Source organism: Heloderma suspectum, chromosome 15 (assembly GCF_057233095.1).
Source record: "Heloderma suspectum isolate Gila_16-S chromosome 15, 16-S_ref, whole genome shotgun sequence".
Taxonomy (NCBI): Eukaryota; Metazoa; Chordata; class Lepidosauria; order Squamata; family Helodermatidae; genus Heloderma; species Heloderma suspectum.
The window spans coordinates 7,287,553-7,308,128 of record NC_139472.1 but is presented as its reverse complement, the minus strand read 5'-3'; the positions used below and the strand labels follow the sequence as shown (position 1 = coordinate 7,308,128).

Here is a 20,576-nt window from a genome sequence, read left to right as displayed (position 1 = left end):
AGAGAGTCAGAATCCCTGTTATGCCAGATTGCTTTATCCCATTCTTGGTTTTAACATAAGAAACTGATTTTAGCAATTCGATCTGCTTTAAGGGTAACTTGAAGTATGTTTCCTCAATTGGTTGATCTTCTACTACTTTTTTTGAAATGAAACATCAAGAACTTTAACTCAAAGTTCACATTCTGCATTTCCCCCAGGGTGCCCCTGCAAAACTGTGGTATGCACACCCAGTTCCAGTTACTATAGTAAAACGATGACCACTGGCTCTCAATATTTAATAAACTTTTATTTTTTTAATTTGGTTACTGATTATCTACAATCAATAGGGGGGAAACCAGTGAGAGGTCTGAAAACGGTACAAGCCAGATACACCAAGGGGTTTAAAAGAGGAGGGGAAAAGGGAGAAAAAGAAAAGAAAGATGGCTATAAAGAAACAAGAAGAGATGTGGCTGTTTCCCAGTGACAGTGGAAAAGACACGAATAGGATTTAAGTTAATTAAAAAAAATGCTCGGCTCCATACACATTAAAATTCTTTGTGCAATTTTAAAGTGTCCCACTTGTAAAAGTTTTTTTTTTTTTAAAGGCTGGGCTAGTTCTCCTCCAAAATTCGATCTTGGCACCAGTCATGTGCTTTCTTAAAAACAAAAACAAAACCTAGGCTATTTTCTTCATTAAAAAGAGATCGTTCCCTACAGCAGCATTTCTTAAAAACAAAAACCCAAACACAGTCCTTTTACATACAAAAAGGCAAGGAAAAAATATATTAACATTTTCTAACAAATAAGCTCATTTGTACCTATACAGATTTTTTTTTTTTTTTAAAGAAACACACACCTACACAAATCTGGTGAAAAAGAGGGCGGGGGGAGAGAGACAGATGCATTTTCCTCCCCTGTCAGAAAAAAATGTGCAAAATAAACCCCTCTGTGAAGGCAACTTAGAAGGCTTGTCTACTTGGGTGAGCACATGCCTCACCCGGGATTTGCTCTTTTAGACCAACCCTTACATGCCTTGATGCTCAGCAAGCCCTTGGTTTCATAGTGTTCACGTTCAGCCTCCCTAAGTCACGTACCAAATTGGAGAAGGGGGAGCATGTGTTCCAACAGGACAGCTCAACTCTTTTCTGATGCTTTGCAAGCTCGAAGGGCAGAGCAGCCATCATGGGTTATCAGCCGCAATGCCAGGATTAGATACCCTTGCTGCTGACCCGCACTGGAGACAAGAAGCGGGGGTGGGTGGGGAGGAGTTAAAGGAAAATCTGCCTTTAATCCAAGGTCGGTGTGGATGGGCAAGTTTAATCCAGTTGCTGCATGGCAAGACTGGCCCATTCAGGAAGAGGGAGCAGCCGAGATGTGGATTTTCTTATCTGGCAGCAGCCGAAGGCTTCAAGCAGTCACCTGGCTGAATCGCCTTCTGCCCCACTGATACGATTGTAACTCCAAGGAGAGGACAAAAAGTTTTGTTACTGAGAGATGGCAAGGGAAGGAGAGGCAAAAGGATTATCCCAGGACACAGAACGTGAGCTTAGACCCTGGAATCTCTATAAAGGGGGGAAACGGCAGAGGGCTAAACAAAGGTGATGGTGAAACAGAAAATGGCTTGGAGTTAGGACAGGTGTGTCGGACTACACGTCCCATTATCCCTGCTGGCTGGGGATGATAGAACTGGCAGTCCATACCTGGAGGGCACCAGGTCAGGGAAAGCTGGTTTACGCCAAAGAAGTTGAGGCACGTCTGTCTAGGAGAGCAAATTCCCGAGACCTCATTGCTCACACCCAGGTCCTAAGCGGAGCAGAGTACTTTGCACCGTTCACAGGAGTCCTCCCACACTACCCCCGCTCCCAAGCTACAGGTTCAAGTGAATAATCAGAAAGATGAGCACTTTTTGAGCACCCCTAGGCCTCGTGCCCCCCCCCAGTTGTCAACAGCATATGTGGCCAATGCAACCCCAACACAACAGAATGGGGGAGCAGGACATGACTTGTGACATCCATAAATGGCTGCTAAATTCCAGTATCGTCTCGAAACACACGTCCACATAAAGCAATAGCGTCTTGGTGCCGTGGTCTTCCCATGGAAGTGTTGGCTGGCAGGGTTGTTGCTGTTTTGTAATCCTTCGGAGCGCAGCAAGCCGTCTCGCACCCACAACCTTAGCACCTGGTACTGTACACGCTCCATCATGGCGGCTTCTCCTTTCCATCGCCCTTCCTGCTGCGCTGATGGCTGGTGTAATGGAGCAGGAACTGGTCACACTCCATTGTTGGGGAAGAAATGGGGGTAAAAGTGGAAGTGTTAAGAGATCCATTGGTAAATTGTTTGCCTCGGACGGATGGGATCGTCCCCGCCACTGCCCAGTCATCATCTCTGGAGTGGAGAAGGTGGCTGAGCGCAAATGGGCTGTTTTCAAAGGATGGCTTTTCGTTCGGCCTAGCAACAGGGAATGTATTTGAAGTTGGGATCTACGGAAGCAAATTAGAAAGGGTGTGCAGGAAAGCGTCATGTGTCTCTGTGTGTGTCTAGAAGCAACAGGATAATTGTCCAGAGATGCCACGGCCAATGACCCCAGCCCACTTTGCTCCTTGCGAGAGAGTCCATCTTTCCGACCCAAACGGGGGTCATTGGTAGAGAAGGTAGCTCTTGAGGGATTCAGGCAACGGCAGGGCATGGATCTCGTTCAACCTATCCTTGCCCAGAGCGAGGCGCACAGAACGCCGGCAGAGGTCCATCAGAGGCAAGGGTTCGGCTGCAGGAGAGGAAAAGGAGAGAGAAAAAGAGAGAGAAACAAAGCCCACAATATTAGCTGCAAAACTGAAATCGCAACCTCTGACCAGGTAGACATTCTCTCTCTCTCTCTCTCCCCCCATCCTCTCCCCTTCTCTCTCTCCCTCTCTTGCTCTCCCCTTCTCTTTCCCTCTCTCTTGTTCTCCCTCTCTCCCTTTCCCACTCTCTCTCCCCCTTGCTCTCCCCTTCGCTCTCCTCCCTTCTCTTCCTCTCTTGCTTTCCCCTTTTTCTCTCTCTCCCTTTCTCTCTCCCCCTCTGCCCTTCACTCTCCCCCTCTCTTGCTCTCGCCCTTCTTTCTCTTCCTGTCCTCCTCCGTGGGAGCCATTTGGTCGTGATGCCCACAGCAGTTTTTCAAATTCCAAAATGTGCCCACAGGTCCAAAAAGGCTGGGATTCCCCGAACTAGGAACTTGTTTTAATCAAAATGAAACACACTTTCAGAAAGCTATCAGGGGAGGGGGCCATAGCTCTTTGCATGTCAAGGGCTCCTGGCTAATTCCCCAAGGTAGATTAGAGGTAGCAGAGAAGGGAAAAGGCCCTGAGGACTCAGAAGAGCCGCTGCCCATCACACTAGACAGTATTAAGCTCAATGGCGTAACTCGGTATAACTCAGCATCATTACATAGACAAGAGAAAACATGTACCACTAAGGCAGAGGTGTGTGTGTGAGTGTGTGTGTCTCAATGCATTCTATCACAAGCCACAAATGTTGTAAGTCAGGGGTGGGCAACTTGTGACCCTCCAGATGTTTTGGCCTACAACTGCCATCAGCCCTAGCCAGCACAACCAATGGTAAGGGATGATGGGAGTTGTGGGCCAAAATATCCAGAGGCCCACAACTTGCCCGCGCCTGTTCGAAACGTTAACAGAATGAAGATCAGAGTGGTGTAGTGGTTAGAGTGTTGGATGGGGACTCAGGAGACCCAGGTTCAAGTCCCCGCTCAGGCATGCAGCTCACTGGGTGACTTTGGGCCCAGCACTGAGTCTCAGCCTCACCCACCTCACAGGGTTGTTGTGAGGATGGAATGGAGAGGAGGAGCAGGATCCTGTACAGCGCCTTGGGCTCCTTGGAGAAAAAGGCAGGTTATAAATGTAACAAACAAGCAAGCAAACCGAAGATGATTTTCCTGGACAGTCTGAAAAGGGGCATGGAGTATCTATCCCTGGGCAGCCACAAGCTGTCCGAATTCTGGACAGATCTGTTTGGAAATGCCTCAGCTACAGCAGCTTAAGAAAATCATGCTCATGACAGCAGTTTAAGAAAAACATGCTCAGCCAACACCACAGACAATGATGCGCCCTGGTGCAACCAGAGGGCGTGGACACAGCCCCAGTTGCTGCCTCATCTGCTTTGAGTTTTCCTTTCATGCGCTGGGCTCGATCTCTGTTGGATGAAAGGCTATTTCTTGGCAGGAACCTGCTTGCAACACTAAATGGCTTTGTCTATTAAATGGCTGTGGAAGGGCCAGGAAAAAAGAAGCGGGCATTGCTTCTTCTAAGCTATGAGCTTTGGCTGATCTCAATCAAGGGAGCGTCTCTCCCGCGGCAGAGACCTAAGGCAATTCATATTCTGTTGACTCAGTTTTCCTGAAAGAGTCCCACTTACGGACACCTGGAGGTCCGTGCAAAGTGTACGTCACCGATACGGGCAATAAACCGCCTCCCCCGCCCCGCTTGCTGGGCAAAGCCTCTATGCGGTGACTTTTTCCCAGCTGCAGTTTCCTCCCCAGACGGATTTTCCACTGAGGTAGTTGAAGACGTGAGCCCTTGATCACAAAAAACTACCGCTGGCCGGACTCGGAGAAAAAACAAAAAAGAGAGAGAAATAAATTCCAAGCGTTTGGAACATGAAATCATTGGTGGAAGCCAAGCGGGTTTCGTATGCACCAGGGAAAACGCAGCGACTGCGCGGTGTTCAGGGTTGGCTTTTCAAAGCATCTGCTCCTGAAGGCAAGAGATTTCAGATGGTGCAGATGAACCTTTGTGCATTCACAAGTACAAGGGGAGCGGGGCTCTGAGCTTGTACAGAGCACCTTGCCCTGGGCGCGGATTCAGCAAGGCTCATGTCAGGTTCTAGGTGAGGCAGAACCAATGTCCCATACTAGGACACAGAACTGGAGTGGTGCCTCTAGGCATTTGGAAAGGGCCATTCTGGGGCAAGACAGCTTCCAGCAAAACCTCATGCAGTTACGATTTAGGAAACCTGAGTCAGGCTTGGGGGAAGACTTCATTAACTCCTTTTTGAAATACACCACCTGGGTAACCTGAATCTAACAGGTTAACTTTGCTGCCTTCTACATCAGGGGTGGTGAACCTCAGGCCGGGGCCAAATCTGGCCCTCTTAGCGGTTAGGGGAAAAGGACGTGTGCAGCCCAGAAGACCAGATTTGGCCTCCCCAGCCCTGTGTTAAGCAAGGATTCACATGGAGTTCTCTAACCAGAGGGATAGACCTGCTTCTGAACGGGGCCTTCAACAAGCCAGCAACAGGAGCTGCTTGTGTTTTCCCATGATGCCTCTGTATGCCACGAGTAGGAATGTTGCAGAAATTCGCCACGGAATCAAATGAGTTCAGATTTCTATGACTCCGACCCACAGATTCCGTAGCAGACCCATTTCCCCCCAGTCGCACAGATTCTGTGGACTTGTGGACCAGTTTTTCTTTTACTTTCTGGAATTTTGTGCAAATTCAGTTATAGAAAAATATGTAAAATTAAAAAAAATATCGGCCAAAATGTGCATTTCTCCCATAGGCTAAAGCAAGAAAATGTGCATTTGGGGGAAGTATGTTGTTTTGGGGGGATTTGCGCATCTTTGCAAGTGAGAATTTGCACAAGTCCAGATCTGTGCAAGTGCAGATTTGTGCAAATTCAGGAAATTGGGAAAAATCCGATTCTGTCCATGAGGTGACGACAGAACGGAAGGCACCTGACGATCCGAGAAACGCAGACAGATTGGATTTTATGAAATCCGTACATTCCCAGCCATGGGAGAGGTCCACTTCCTCCCTGAACAGCAAGGAGTAGAGGAGAACCTCTGGGACAGTACCACAAAACTTCACAACAGGATTCCCAGTCATCATGGGGGGGGGGAGCGAGGACCTCCCCTGCTCACTTCCTGCAATTTGCGCAAGACCCTCAAGGCTTGACAAGCAAAAGGGCTGTATATCCTCTTCTGTCCCAATATCCTGGTTCCCTTCAGCGCTTCAGCCAAAGACACATTTGCAATTTGCAAGAGGCTCATAAAAAAAGCCAGTATATTCACTGTAGTGTTTACAGCTGGGACGAAAGCAGGAATAGACGAGAGATCGTGCCTCACACCGGGGGGAGAGGGGGAGAAAAGAAAAAAAAGATGCAGCATTTAAGGCGGATGGGCCCAAAGCACTGGAGATCAGATGAGGTTTTTGTGCTGAGTCACCCCTGAGAGCCATGACTCGGCACAAAAGCATCTTATTGAGCTCGTTATCGTCAACAGGAATTTAGTCTGCTTGCTGTAGATAAGCAGCTGTATCTTTGAGCTGCCGCATCTTCTATGTGGGCACTCAGAAGTATTGGGGGCCTGGATTCAGTGAAGGTAGCTCAGAATCACCACCCTCCTCTCAATGACTTGGCTACATCATGGTTAGACTACTGCAATGCGGTCTACATGGGGTGACCCCTGAAGAGTGTCTGGACCCTCCAATGGGTGCAAAATGCGGCAGCTGGGCTGCTATATGGAGCAGGTTATCAGGACCATACCACACCTGTCCTGATAAAGATCTGCACTGGTTGCACAATGCTTTCCGGGAGCAATTCAAGGTGTTGGTTTTAACCTTTCAAGCCCTAAATGGCTTACGATCTGTCAGTTTAAGGGACTGCCTGTTTCGCTGTGAACCTGCCCGGTTATTAAGATCTGCAGAGATGCTCTGTTGAGGGCACCATTATCTGCAAAGGCCTATTTGTAGGGTACCCGTGAAAAGGCTTGCTCCTGGGTTGCCCCAAAAGTGTGGAATATGCTCCCTGAAGAACTATAATGGGCCCCCACTTTTTTGGCTTTGAGAAAGGGCATGAAGTTCCATCTTTTTAATTCAGCCTTCTATGTGTAGTTTAATGTTTTGGCCATTTCAAATTTAAACTTATAAATCGAATAAACTAAATAGAAAGTACTCTATTCCAGTTTTAATTTGGTTTGATGGTGTTACAATGGTTTTATCCTTTGCTGTTGTGCTTTACCTTGGTCTTACTCTGTGCTGTTGTTATTGCATTACTGTTTGTATGGATGTTTTCCATGTATTATACACCTCCCCGAGTACTTTGGTTATTGGGCTGTTTAAAAATACAGTAAGGAAGGAAGGAAGTAAATAAAACAAGGAGGGACTTACAATCAAGCCTGTTCAAGTAGCTTGATAGGGCAACCCATAACTTGAATAAACTGCCCTTATCTGGACAGAGATCGCTTAGCTACAGTTATCCATGCTCTAATAACTTCTCCTTTGGATCACTGCAATGCGTTATATGTGAGGCTGCCTTTGAAAATGATCTGGGAACTTCGACTGGTCCAAAATAGGGCAGAGAGACTGTTAACGGGGACTGGCCAACATGACCATATTATGCCAGTACTTTTGCATCCGTACTGGCTGCCAGTCCACGTCTGGGCCTGATTCAGAGTGCTGGTACTAACATTCAGAGCCCTAAACGGCTTGGGGCCAGGCTACCTGAAGGATCACCTCCTCCTCCTCCCTAAGATCAGCTTCAGCAGCCCTTCTCTGGGAGTCCCTGCCAAAGGAAGGGAGGTGGGTGGATCCTAAGACAACAGCATTCTCTGCTGCAGCACCCCAGCTGTGGAATAAGCTTCCCAGAGACGTTCGCCTGGCACCTACCTTGTCCTTATTTTGGCGCCAGGCAAAGACCTTTTTATTCTCCCAGGCAATTTAGTTTTCCAGTTGGTTTTATTCCGGGGACTGTATTTTAAATTTTTGTGCTGCTGCTAGCTCCTGTTTGGTTTTTCTTTTGATTTTAGATAATTTTAAACGTTTATATTGCATTTTAACGTAACATATTTTATGGGTTTCATTGTTGCGAGCCATCCAGACAGCCTCAGCTATTGGTCGGTATAAAAATGGAATAAATAAATAAATGGAAAGATACTTACGGTCAAGACCGTTCAAGTAGCGCATCCTGATCTCACAGTGGCCCCACACGGCGCTCACGACCGGGTACAGTTTTTTCCCTTTGAGCCCCCGGAACGCAACCCCCATGTACTGCCCGTCCACTATGAAACTCAACGTCCCATCATCCATGTCCAACACTACCAAGAAAGAGTCCGGCACAATGAAGGTCTCGTCGGGCTCCAGGAATGCTGGGTAGGTTTTGCTGGGCTGGTTCTTCCCGTCATGGTACAGCCGGTTGCGCCCAAGGTCCCAGCCCCACGACTCGTGGTTGTTGCCCACCAGGGTCGTGTAGCCGACCGAGTGCAGGGGGGCCTCTGCTGTGGCCACGCCCACCACGGCATGGGTGCCCCGCTGCCGCATGGCCCACGTGATCTGCCACACGTGGAGGCCCCGGGTGTACCCCACCTTGCCGCGGATGGCGTCTGTGCTCTGGGCCACCGGATGCCGGTGGAAAATGAGTTTGTCGTCCTCCTTCACGAAAACGTTGAGCGACCGGTCGTCGTTGTTCCACGAGTGCAGCAGCTGGACCTCGTAGGAGACGGCCGGCATGTCAAGGAGGAGGTCCAGCCGGGCCGGCTTGCAGTAATCCAAGCCCTGCAGCTCATGCTTCAGCGGCCGGTACGTCGGGTCCCGCATATCCACTGTCTTGATCCCCCCGGTGACCTTTTGCCCCATCTTTCCCGGTCGGCCTGTCACCTATTTATAGACCGCTGGGGCGGGCGCATCAATCGACCTGGCACGGGCCTTCGGCAGCTGTCATGCAAGGCTTGACCCGGGAGAGGTTGCTGGGGCCCCGGCTGAGATGCTGCCGCCCGTCAGCGCTGCCTAATGGACGGAAAGGAAAACAGAAGTTAAACATTACAAAGCAAACACAGCCGCAAGGGCAGCCTCGCCACGGAAATGCACAGGTCCCGTTTCTCTTGCCCCGGGGGCAAGGGCCTGGGTGTCTTTCGTCTGCTCCGGCACAAATATAAACATAAATCGTAGACAGGACAGAACGGTTGCCGCTACCATGGACTGGAAGGCTCGGCGTGTTCTGAAGCTGCCAACTTCAACAATGTCCCCCCACCCCCCGCCCACAAGGCGGAAGGTTCTATGTTCCAAAAATAATATGTGGATTGTAGTAAGGGTCGGTCATTCCAAGTGGGGGAGAGTGCAGGAAGAAGTAGTAGGCAGTGGTTGCCTAGCAACCGTCAGACAGGTTCTCCCAAGCTTACTACCTCCAAGGCAAGTGTAGGCCCAAGCCAGTGCAGGCTGGTGGCTCCGATGTCAGTGGGGTAGTGAATCCGCCCCCGGTTTCAGCCAGAACCAGCCAGGACTCTAAAGGAGGCATCCAAGGTGCTGAACCCTAACTCCCAAATAGGTTCAACACCATGGATGGCTCCTTTAGAGTTCTGGCTGAAACCCGGCGTGGAGTCACCACCCCACTGGCATCAGAGCCACCAGCCTCCATAGCCCAAGCTAGTACCTTCCAGATGTTTTGGACTGCAACAACTATCAGCCCCAGCAAGCATGGCCAATGGTCAGGGATTCTGGGAGATGCAGTCCAAAATATCTGGAGGGCACTGGGGGAAAGCTGTCCTAGGATTAGAACAGGAGTAAGCCCAATCTGGTGCCCTCCAGATGTTTTGGACTACAACCCCTATCAGCCCCAGCCAGCATGGCCAATGGTCAGGGTTTCTGGGAAATGTACTTCAAAACATATGGAGCACACCAGGTTCAGCTTACCACTTCCGTACGCTGTGGATGAGACGTCCCAATGCAGTTTGTTCCCATTAACCAGTCTGTTTTTTAAAGAGATACTCCCTTATTCTCTCTTCCCCCAGCCCTCTTTCAAGACTTTCCAAGCCTATCATTATATAGCAGCTTTGCCCAACCTGGTGCCCTCCTGGTGTTTTGGACTGCAACTCACATCAGCCCTGACCACTGGCCATTCAGGGCTGACCTGAAGGAAAACAGAGAGGTAGCCAAACAGGTCACTTTTAAGAAGGGAGGCTCCGTAAATAGGGGACCACCACTGAAACGGCCCCGTCGGAATCCATTCATTTGTTTCTGCCCTACCTCCCCCGGTTCAGAGGCAGAATGCCTCGGAATAGCATTGCTGGGGAACAGCCCTGGAAGAGGGACTATTACCTTGCTTCTGGGCTTCCCAGAGCTATCTGGTTGACCACTGAGGGATATGGGTTTCTGGGCTAGATGAACCTCTACCTGATTTCAACAGGGCGCATACATTCTGAAAGCAGGGGTGAAGAACCTTAGACCCACGGGCCAAATCCAGCTGACCTACAATTCCAATCTGGCCTTTTAGGGTTCTCCAGATGATCCCGGCCCATTCCCTTTTCCCCTGACCGCCAGTCATTTGCTGGCATTCTGGTTTTCGTGTGGTTCCTCCCCGCCCAATATGTTGAAAGATTAAAATGCCTGCCCTAAGACTTAGCTACTGGCAGTAAGACCTCTTAGCTAAAATATGCTGATATTTTTGACCCTGACACTTTTGCCTTTGGCCTCTTGCACTGCTGGAATGCAGCCCCCAAGCGCTTCTCCAAAATGCAATCCGGCCCTCCGGCTGAAAAAGGCTCAACTGCCTTGTCTTCAAGCGTCTTTGAGCATGCAGGGCAATTTCCCCCTTTACTGGTAGCAACACTGCTCCATGCCTTCCCCAACCTGGTACCCTTCAGATATTTTGGACTCCAGCTCCCATCACCTCCCATCAGATCTGGAGAGCACCAGGATGGAGAAGAATGTTCCAGGATTAGGGCACTGAGATATGCCAGACTTCCCCAGCTTGGGTCCTTCCCAATGTTTTGGACTACAATTCCCAGCATTCCTGACCATTGGCCATGCTAGTTAGGGCTGATGGGGGTTGAAGTCCAAAGCATCTGGAGGGAATCAGGTTGGGGAAGGCTGTCCTAGAACATAGTAAGAGACATGGAGGTTTTAGCTACTTGGTGGAGAGGAAAATCTAGTCAACGCATGCTCAGAGGCACTTTTGGGCCCTTAGACACAGGAAATGCCTAAGGGGGGAAAGTTACTGGCGAGCCCTGGATGCTTTATCAAGTACAGCCCTGGTCAAGGAGTTAACACAGAAGCATATTACTTTGAACACACCAAGTCCACAGGTGAACTCAATTTTGATTCTCCCATGCAATGATCCATCTCTCAGTCCCTGGGAAGGGCCTGTTGCTTCTGTTATCACAAATCCACAGTGCTGCTCCCTTTCAAACGCAGCATCGTATGACAAAACTGTCTTTCCTATAGGAAGATAACTTGTGGACATTGCTGGACTGCAATTTCCGTCAGCCCGAGCCAGCATCGCTAATGGTGAGAGCTGATAGAAGCTGCAGCCAACAACATCTGGAGGGCGCCTTGATATAAAACAACAAAGAAAAAGACTCCCAGCCAACACCTCCCTTCGCATCCTTTCCCCCCTGCTCAGGCTTCCCAGATGTAAGCAAATTCTGTTGGTAAAAGGCAAGGTTCTCCCTGCACACTACAATCAAACAAGGAGTTAGTTCAACAGCGCAACCTGGAAAAGAACAGAACGGAGATCACAAACCTTGCTGGACCAGGTGGCCCGACTCGCAAACCCTCTGCTATCAAACGCCGGAGAAAAAGGAGAGCTATAATTATTTCAGCAGCGGCTCTTTGGAGTATCTGGGAGTAGCAACAGCGGAGAACGCATCCAAGGCTTCCGGAGTTTCACATTCCATCCACACTTGGCAAAAGGGATCCCAAGGGGTCAGCGGAATCAAAGTGAGGCGTGTACGGCGAAGAACGGAATTAGATTTACAAAAAAACGAATACGCTGCTTCGCCTCTCCTGAACAGCCCACTCCCGAACAAGACAGGTCCAACCCAGGGGACCAGAAACCATCTGCCCTAGGGGAGTTTGTGGACTTCTCGGTGAAGTTGTCCGAGTTCTTCAGGCCGTCCAGGAACACATGGCCAGCTTGCGCCAAACCAATGAAGGGAAACCTTGCACACACACGCGTGCGCATCATCGGAAGGGCATCACCAGCTCTGCATTCAATTTGCTACACAAGCAATCTTCTGTCCGGTAGATGCCAGACGCAAGGTGGTGTTTTTTTGTGGCGGCGGCGGAAAGAGACGGCAAAAAATAAAAACACCCGAAAGGGTGGGAACTCGCTTTCTAAGAAAAATAACGTTTTAAACATTTCCTGGAGTGAGGCAACCTCACAGAAGCTTTGCCAGCAGCAGTCATAACCGTTACTCATGATCGAGATTTCGTTTGGCATGGAAAAAAATGGTCGAGCGTGAATCAGACCTTGTGTTAACACACACAGAATATATTTTTAAAAGCGCTCTTGCCTGAATGAGGTACGGAATGACAGCAATGGAAATTGTCATCGATAATTGGGTGCCTTTATATAGCAATGCCAACGGAGGAAGAGGGAAGACGACGCAGAGGTTTGAATAGCTCCGGGTCATGTTTTTGCAGAGTCATTTGGTGGATTGATTTTTTTTTTTTTGAAAAGAAGAGAGTTGAGAAGCATTTATTTCTTATTTCAGGTCGTGAAAGTGTCGATGCGCACCATGGGTGGCGAGGCATGACAGCACTGTGGCCTGCAGCACACTAGTATACAAACATGCGCCTCAAGCCACCGCCTGCATTCCATCCGTCACACTCCCCACCCCTTTAAAAAACTTGGTGCCCTCAAGATGCATTGGGATTACAACTCCCAGCATGGGTTGGACTACAACTCCCAGCTTGGGATGGGGATAGCCTTCTCCTTTAGTTTTTGCGGGGGGTGGGCGTGGGCAGACCATGACCCTCCCCAGTAGTCACGCCAACCCCTTTGCATAGAACTGAATGGGAATTTAGCAGATAATTGACCGTACACCCATAGACGTAGATGTTCTGTTGGTCACAGCACAGCAGCCTCCCCAGACCTCAGCCCCGATTCGTGTGGGACTACAACTCCCAGTATCCCCAGCCAGCAGTGTTGGAAGTTGTAGTCCAAGACATATCAAGGAGCCAGGTTTGGGGAGGCTGCTGTGGTGTGACCAACAGAACATCTGCACCCAGGGCCAGCTCTACCATAAAGCAGGGTGAGGCAGTTGCCTCAGGCGGCACAGGCTGGAAGGTGGCAGCAAGATGTTGGAGAAGAAAACTGTGGGCAATGCAGCCTGCTCTGCACCCCCTAGGTTAGTCTGCTGCCTGCGGGGTGGGGTGGGTGGAGGTTGTTGTCCCACTGCCCGTGTTGAAGAAAGATTCTCCTACTGATCCAGTCAGTTTTTGTATGCGGAATGGGAGGTGGCGCCATCTTGTCTCTTGCCTCAGGCAACAAAATATCTTGGGCTGGCCCTTTCTACACCTACAGGTGTACACTCGATTCTCCACTACATTTCCATTCAATTCTATGCAACATGGTTGGCGTGACTGCTGGTGAGGGCTACTGACCCCCTCCCCCGAACAAACATCAGGGAAAGGTTGTCCCCATCCCAAACTGGGATCCCATCCCCTGGCCTTTTCCCTACAGCACAGCTGCAAAGCCCCAGGCCCAGGGACCAAATCCGGAACTCTGCCCCCTCATTCCCACCCATCGTTGCCTATTCTAAAAGACTGAAATGCCTCTCCTAAGCTTTAGTGATTGGCTGTAAGGGCTTTAAGCTAAAAGATGCTTGTTCATTGCCTCTTCTCCCCGATCAGCAATAGGAGATAATAGCAAAAGTGGTTTTTGCAGGCCAGATCCATGCCTGTCAAGTCACTGCAGAGGGCTGCTTTCCACTTTCACAGGAAGATCAAACGCTGTGCCTGCAAAGAGTATCCAAACTAGGACCAAGGTGCCCAATACCCCACAAACCCTGCCTTCCTGGATGCTAGCCGATGAGTGCAAACGCTTTGGAACACGCTGGAGGACCTCTGGCTTACTTTTGTATTTGCTCAGGGTGGGAATTTGGGGGCAGACGACCGGGGACCCACTCAGCTGAATGAGGAGAAAGGGACCCCAAATGCCGCCAGGCTGGCCTACGGTATTTTGAAGTCAGTGAAGGAAGACAGATGACCATCGAAAGAGGTGACTCCCGCCTCCGGTGAGACCGTTAAAAAAGTGCCACGCTTGAAGCTCCCTAACTGCGCTCCCACCCGCAGAAGAGGCTCCCGACGAACCACTACAATAAAATATCTCACCATGTGAACACCAGCCACGCCGTTCACTCACAAAGAACTGTGAAGACGGTCAACATCAGAATACTAGCATGATAAGATGCTAACATTTCCTAGAAGCTACAAAAACTGCTCTCTCTCTCTCTCTCTCTCTCACACACACACACACACACACACACTACTTGCACAGAATTACAAATTACATTTCTGGTCCCAAGGTTCATTGAACAGCAGCTGCTGATTGCCATCCCATTCATTTCACCGATTCCTGCTGTTCGCGACATTTTGTAAGGCAGTCGACGGAAGGAGGCATTTCCGTCTTCCATCATGCTGTGGTCCAGATCTGTCTCCAAAGGGGTAGCCATGTGTTGGTCTGCTGCGGCAAAAACTAGAAAGAGTCTTGTGGCACCTTGAAGCAGGGCTGTCCAATTTGTGCAAATTATGGTGGCTATTTGTGTAATCTGTACAAATTTCAGTCGCAATTTGCACAACTTTTGACCGCATTTGGGCAAATTGTGGCTGTAATTTGCACAAATTGAGGAATATAGAAAAACGTGAACTTAAGAACGGACCGGAATCTGGTGGGCCAAATCAGTGGGGTGTCATGTTCTTGTAGAATTCCAGAGTGAGACTGTACAGTCTTTTCTAGACTGCAAGTTCCTCAGGGCAGGGAGCTACACAACACTGTTAACTGCTGCATCCACTTCCGGTTTCATTGCAGAATTGAGAGCTGAGCATTATACAAGGAGTGTTTCCTTTCGTGCTTTTCCGCTACATAACCTCTAGGTGGCACTGTGGTATCACGGAACAGCAGAAATCCACAAGAGGAAATCAGGCTTTCTTTCAGTGATCAGAATACCCCATTTTCCCTGCTCTAAAAAAAAAACCTCACAGAAAGTGCTCTTCACAAACAGAAGCGAAACTGGAGGGTCACAATGCAGCCTAAAGAACCCGTAAACAACCATTAGTAGGGAATGACGAGTGCACAACAAATGTCTCGTGCAGAAAAGCTCTTCCTCTCATTCTTTGTGTAATGTGCTATATACACTGATAGCAGTGGCAGCTCAAGGTTTTAGAAGGGCCCTTGGGCAAGACACCCTCATGGTCCCCTCCCTCAGTGAGTCTACCTCTCACCACCACTGTCACCAGCTGCTTTTGCTCCTCCTCCTCCTCCTCATTGCTCCCACTTGCTTCCTGGACTGGCAGAGAGCCAGGGAGCAAGCAGGCCATGGCATCTCCTTCTCCTCCTTCTCACCACCACCGTTGTCTGGGGAAGAGCGAGAGGCAGGGGAACAAGCAGACTGCAATGGTGAAGAGGAGGAGAACTCCAGGGGCTCTTGTCAGTGGGCCCCACTGGGGTGTGGGCCCTCAGCAAGTGCCCAACCATGCTTACCCTTGGCGCCAGCCCCCATTGCTGCCACTTGCTTGCTGGACAGGCAGAGAGGCCGGGAGCAAGCAGGCTGCGGCATCTGCTGCTCCTCCTTCTCTCCATGAGTGTTCTCTGGGCAAGAGCGAGAGGCAGGTGACAAGCAGGATGCAATGGTGAAGGGGAGGAGCAAGTCTAGGGAGCTCTCGTCAGTGGGCCCCTGCTGGGGTGTGGCCCCTTGACAGGTGCCCCACCATGCTGACCCTTGACACCGGCCCTGATTGACAGCAGTACATAAACACCGCTCCCAATGCTGATTGTTGTTGTTGTTCAGTCGTGTCCGACTCTTCGTGACCCCCTGGACCATAGCACGCCAGGCCTTCCTGTCCTGCGCTCTCTCCCGGAGTGTGCTCAAGCTTGCTCAACAGGCTTAAAAATAAGGCCACAGTTCGCCTCCAGGAACTGGAGAGAAACATTTGAAGGATGAGATCACGCCAAGACAGGAAAGGTGGCCTTGAGCTAATTGGACACCTCCGATGCCTCTCTTCTTGGACAGAGGCTCAACCACAACGCAGCTGGGCTGGCAGCTGCTCAGACAGAACTCTCTAATTAAAGGGGAACGGAGCGCGCGCGCACAAGCCACTGCTGAGAAAAAGCCTCCGGCCAGGCCTGGGTATTGTTTGGGCAAACCGAAAGCAGCGCAGACCCTCCCATCTCCCTGGTGAGGTGCTCCTCTGGATGTTACGACGGCACCATTCATGCAGCGCACCGGCCGCGGCTATAATGACATGAAGTCATGAGCCAATCCTTCTTGACGCACTGTCCCTCAATACGTTCCACAAGCTGAATCACAGAGAGGAGAGAAAGATGGGGGAACACAAACTATCACTTTGGGCAGCTCGCAGCTGTCCGATCTGACCCACAACAGCTTTTCCGAGCATGGTCCCATGCAAAGATCTCTGCACGGTCGCTTAGGGATGGGCCACTTATGCCTGTAATCTTGCGTATATGGGGCATTCGGGCCGCCATTTTGCGGAAGTTTAGATGTGCGCATATTTCACCACTGCCATTTTCCTCTCAAAATGGCGCTCACGGACGGGTCCCTGGTGTGTGTGGGCAGCTTGGCGAGTGGGGGGCGGGGGGCAAGCGGGGGCAGGGGCTCGGCGGCACCTAGCAAACCCAGACGGGGTCCATCCATCCCTGCAGTCGCTGCACAAGTTTAATGTTTCCCACTTTACCTGATTTATTATGGTTTTTTTCCTAGCTTGCAGGAAGACGGGAGCAGGCAAAGGGAACATCAGGGCCTGCTCTAGTTGGACTGTCCCCCCGGCCCTGTACCAGCCCAGGAGATGAGATGGCCATTCCATCAGCCCTGCTGAAAGACTATTTGATTTTTTCCTCTTCTCTCCCCATCCCCTTTTCCTTGTGTGTCGTATCTGTTTTTAGATTGGAAGGCTGTGGGCAGCGACTATCTTGTTTTACTGATTGAATGTAAGGAGCTCCTGGAGCCTTTTTTGGTAGATGGAAGCAGAATAAAAATACTCCTGAATATCTTATTTGGCCTGATCTCCATCTCTGAGACACAGTCAAGCTTTGCCCATATCTTTCAAAATACCCTTTTTGGTCTTAAGGAGCTTTCAGTCAAAAACAGCTGGAAGCAAAAGTCTGCAGGAAGCAATGTGCCCTGTGGCCCTGCTGAACATATGCCCAGCTCTGCCCACACAATGAAGAAGAGCCATTTTTTAAAAGAGGGAGAGACGTTTGCTGTGTTGCAACCAACGGAGGAAATTCATTTTGAGAGTGCCCTCTCTTTTTGTCCCTAGTATGCTCGCTTTTACCTCCCCCCCAAAGGGGAAAGCTTTCCAGCCTTCACAGTAGTTAGGAAGCTACGACTAAGCCGTCTGCACGTTAGTTCCTTCATGCAAGATTCCGTGACAACTCACAATTCACCTAGCGTTTCAAGAAAAAAAAAAAAGGCAGGCCCACCGGCACTCACCTTGGGAGGGGGAATTCCTTTTCCTGCTGGGTTCAAAGCCTGCCAGGCACAGAACCAAAGCAGGCGCTTGATAATATTCCAGCCAGTATTCAGAGTGTCTGGAGAGCAACACAGCCCTGCCTCAAAAGCAGCTGTGAGCCTCCTTGATCTTGATGAAAGGAGCCTGAAAAGGGGGGGGGGACAGCTTAACCTCCCCCTCCGCCCAGCAGCGGAAGCAGCTCCACCAAGTCGGTTTTGGTGGTTAGGCCTGGCTGCAATGCTTCCTTTGAAAGCAAAATAAATATATTATCTGATCATCACAGTGACGGGCATGGAAACACAGACAAAGCAACAATGAAGATGCTCGGCCATTCCAAAACTGTGTGCACTACGTGCGCAGTGACAGAGACAATAAAGAGCCCAAAGAACCTCCAACCGATGGACTGTCTGGACCAGGGATAGATGAGGCAGGAGAAACGCAGTGATTTCACCTTCGAGATCGTGCATTCCAGGCTCCCACCAACCCAGTGCCCACCAGGCATTTCGGACTACAACTCCCATCATCTGTAACCACTGGCCATGCTGGCTGGAGCTGATGGGAGTTGAACTCCCAAACTTTGCTCAAGGAACCAGCTGCTAGAGATGTCGGAGAAATCTGCAACGGAATCAAATGAGTTCGGATTTCTATGACTTCAACGTGTATTTCCTGCAGTAGACCAGCTTTCCTGAGTCACATGGATTCTGCGGGCTCACAGACCATTTTTAAAAAACTTTCTGGAATTTTACACAAATGTAGCTGTAGAAAAATTAGGGATGTACGAAAGTCACTTACCTTTTCGCAGATTCTGTTCATGGTGTGTGGGGGAGGCGTTCCGTCCCTCCCCCGGAATCCTTGATGGGGGGGGAGGCGATCCGGTCCTCCCCCCCGGAATCCTCGACGGCAGGCTGTGCTCCGCGGCGGCTCCGCAGAGCAGCCAGCCAGGCCCAGGCCAGGGCCGTCCGCAGCCAGATTTCTGGCCGCAGAGGGCTCTGGGTAAAAAAAAACAACCCACATACACAAATGGCAGCGGCTATGGCTGCGCCATTTGCGTTCCTTATTTTTCACCGTCTTAGTCTACGCAAATATTTACGTAGACTAAGACGAAGAAAAGAAAGGGGAACGCAAATAGTGTACTGGGCGCTATTTGCGTTCCACTTTCTTGGCTTTGTCTTAGTCTACGTAAATATTTATTTACGTATTTATTTACGTAATATTTACGTAGACTAAGACAGCGAAAAATAAGGAACGCAAATGGCGGTGGCCATAGCCGCCGCCATTTGCGTACATGTCTTTTTTTTTTTTTACCCAGACATGATAGGCTATGTAAGTCTTTACGTAGCCTATCACGTCTATAGGGGGAAAAAAAAGAAAAAACACAGACTGCAAATGGTGGCGGCGGCAGCAGCCGGTTGGAAGACCAGCTGCCGCCGCTCGAAACATCCGCCCCAGGTAAGTCTCGTCCCGGGGGGATCCACGGGGGGCGGGGGGTGGCAGGCCATTCCGTGATGGATTTCGGGGGGCCAAATGCACTGGCATTTGGCCTCACCAAGATCCGTCGCGGAATTCTCTGACATCCCTAAGAAAAATACATAAAATAATGCAACACTGGGCAAAAATGCACATTTCCCCCATAGGGAAAGCATGAAAATGCACGTTGGGATTTCTGCATCGGGGGCAGGATTTCTACATTTTCGCAAGTCTGAATTTGCGCAAATTTGGGAAATTGGGAAAAATCCAATTCCACCAGTGAGCAGATGATGGAACGAGAGGCCCTAAGATGGATTCAGGGTTTGAAAAATGGAATGAGAGATGGAGCTCCCCGCACCTCTCTCACTTGGCTGCAGCAGAGGGAGAGGTGAGATTTATTTATTTCATTTCGTACATTTCTAATCCGCCCAATAACTCATGTTCCCTCGGTGGCTTACAACCAGAAATCACGGCCCCAGCAGAGAAACAGACATTTGACTCCTCCTTTCCCAGAATTGTCTGCCTGGCTATGAAACATTTGTATAATTTTGTGAAGAATTAGTGCCTGAATTAGCTTGTTTACTTGTTCCCCCCTTTTTATTACGTTCCAGTGCCCTAGGAGGTACTCCGTTCATGCAAGGAGACAGTACGGCTCAGTAGTCCTAGCCAGTATCCGCATATATCAAGCGCGTGAACCCTAGACTATATCCCAGAATCCTTTGGGGCTGACCTGTGTTTTTTGGTGCAGACACTCAGGAGTTCTCAGGCAACAGAGAAAATGTGAAAGAACGCTGCTAGGAGTATTTCAGAGACCACGGCAGACTGAGAAGACTTTTTCTTCTTCTTTTAAGGGGGATGGGAGCACAGAGAATTTGACGTTTAGCCTTTTCCCAGAACTCCTTTGTTGAAATAATTGCATTTGGGAGAGCTACGGGAATTTTAACAAGTGGATTAAGCAACACTTGTCCAAACAGCGAATGAACTATGTACAGGAGTTTCGCAAAGCAATCGCTTTACAGTTATAGGCAAGGCAAGGCAAGCGAGCTTAAAAAAAAGAAGAAGGAAAGTCCCCCTTCTAGGGAGGCTTCCAAATTTAACCGTTCTGCCAGATTGGTCTTCCGGGGAAAAATGAGGAGGGTTGCAGACTTGTGTGGCAAGGGGTAAATCCCTCTCCAATCGCTCCTTTTTGGGAAGGGGGTAGCAGTGTTCCGAGAAGCAGGGTCAGCTGTACGAATCAAGCCTGTGCCGCCCTGTTTCATGCTGCAGTGCGGAGAGGCTATGCCACCCCCCTGTATAGAAAGCTAGCATGTCAGCAAACCTGTGCCACCCCTCCACATAGAAAAGGCTAGCAAGAAACATTGGTGTAGCATATGGGGGCAGTACCTCAGGGACGGGAACTACATCTGGCCTGCTTGGGATTCCAAATAGGGCCCTTCGGGGTTTCCAGGTAGCCATGCCCCCTTCTCTGGCCCCACCCATAAGAACATGAGAAGAGCCCAGCTGGATCAGACCAAGGGTCCATCTAGTCTAGCGTTCTGTTCACACAGTGGCCAGCCATTCACCCACAAGAACCCACAAGGAAGATGTGAGCGCAATGGCACCCTCCCACCCATGTGCCCCAGCAAGTGGTGTACACAGATATACTGCCTCTGATCCTGGAGGTACCATATAGCCAT

General features: G+C 49.9%; 1 protein-coding gene across 4 annotated transcripts in view; it reads right to left on the bottom strand.

Annotated features, from left to right (window-relative positions):
• Positions 1–267: 267 nt before the first annotated feature.
• SPSB1 (splA/ryanodine receptor domain and SOCS box containing 1) overlaps positions 268–20,576 on the bottom strand; it is a 50,272-nt gene continuing 29,963 nt past the window's right edge. Inside the window, exons 1-3 of one of the 4 annotated variants that reach the window (XM_084821798.1) lie at positions 17,415–17,574; positions 7,908–8,751; positions 268–2,743 (exon numbers count right to left, since the gene is read on the bottom strand). In XM_084821798.1, coding sequence (XP_084677924.1) covers positions 2,616–2,743; positions 7,908–8,601 — 822 coding nt within the window. In that variant the 5' untranslated portion in view covers positions 8,602–8,751; positions 17,415–17,574 and the 3' untranslated portion in view covers positions 268–2,615. Of the gene's footprint in view, positions 2,744–7,608; positions 8,752–11,482; positions 12,019–17,414; positions 17,575–20,576 lie in introns of those variants that run through there. The other 3 variants (XM_084821795.1, XM_084821796.1, XM_084821794.1) reach the window with 3 other exon arrangements.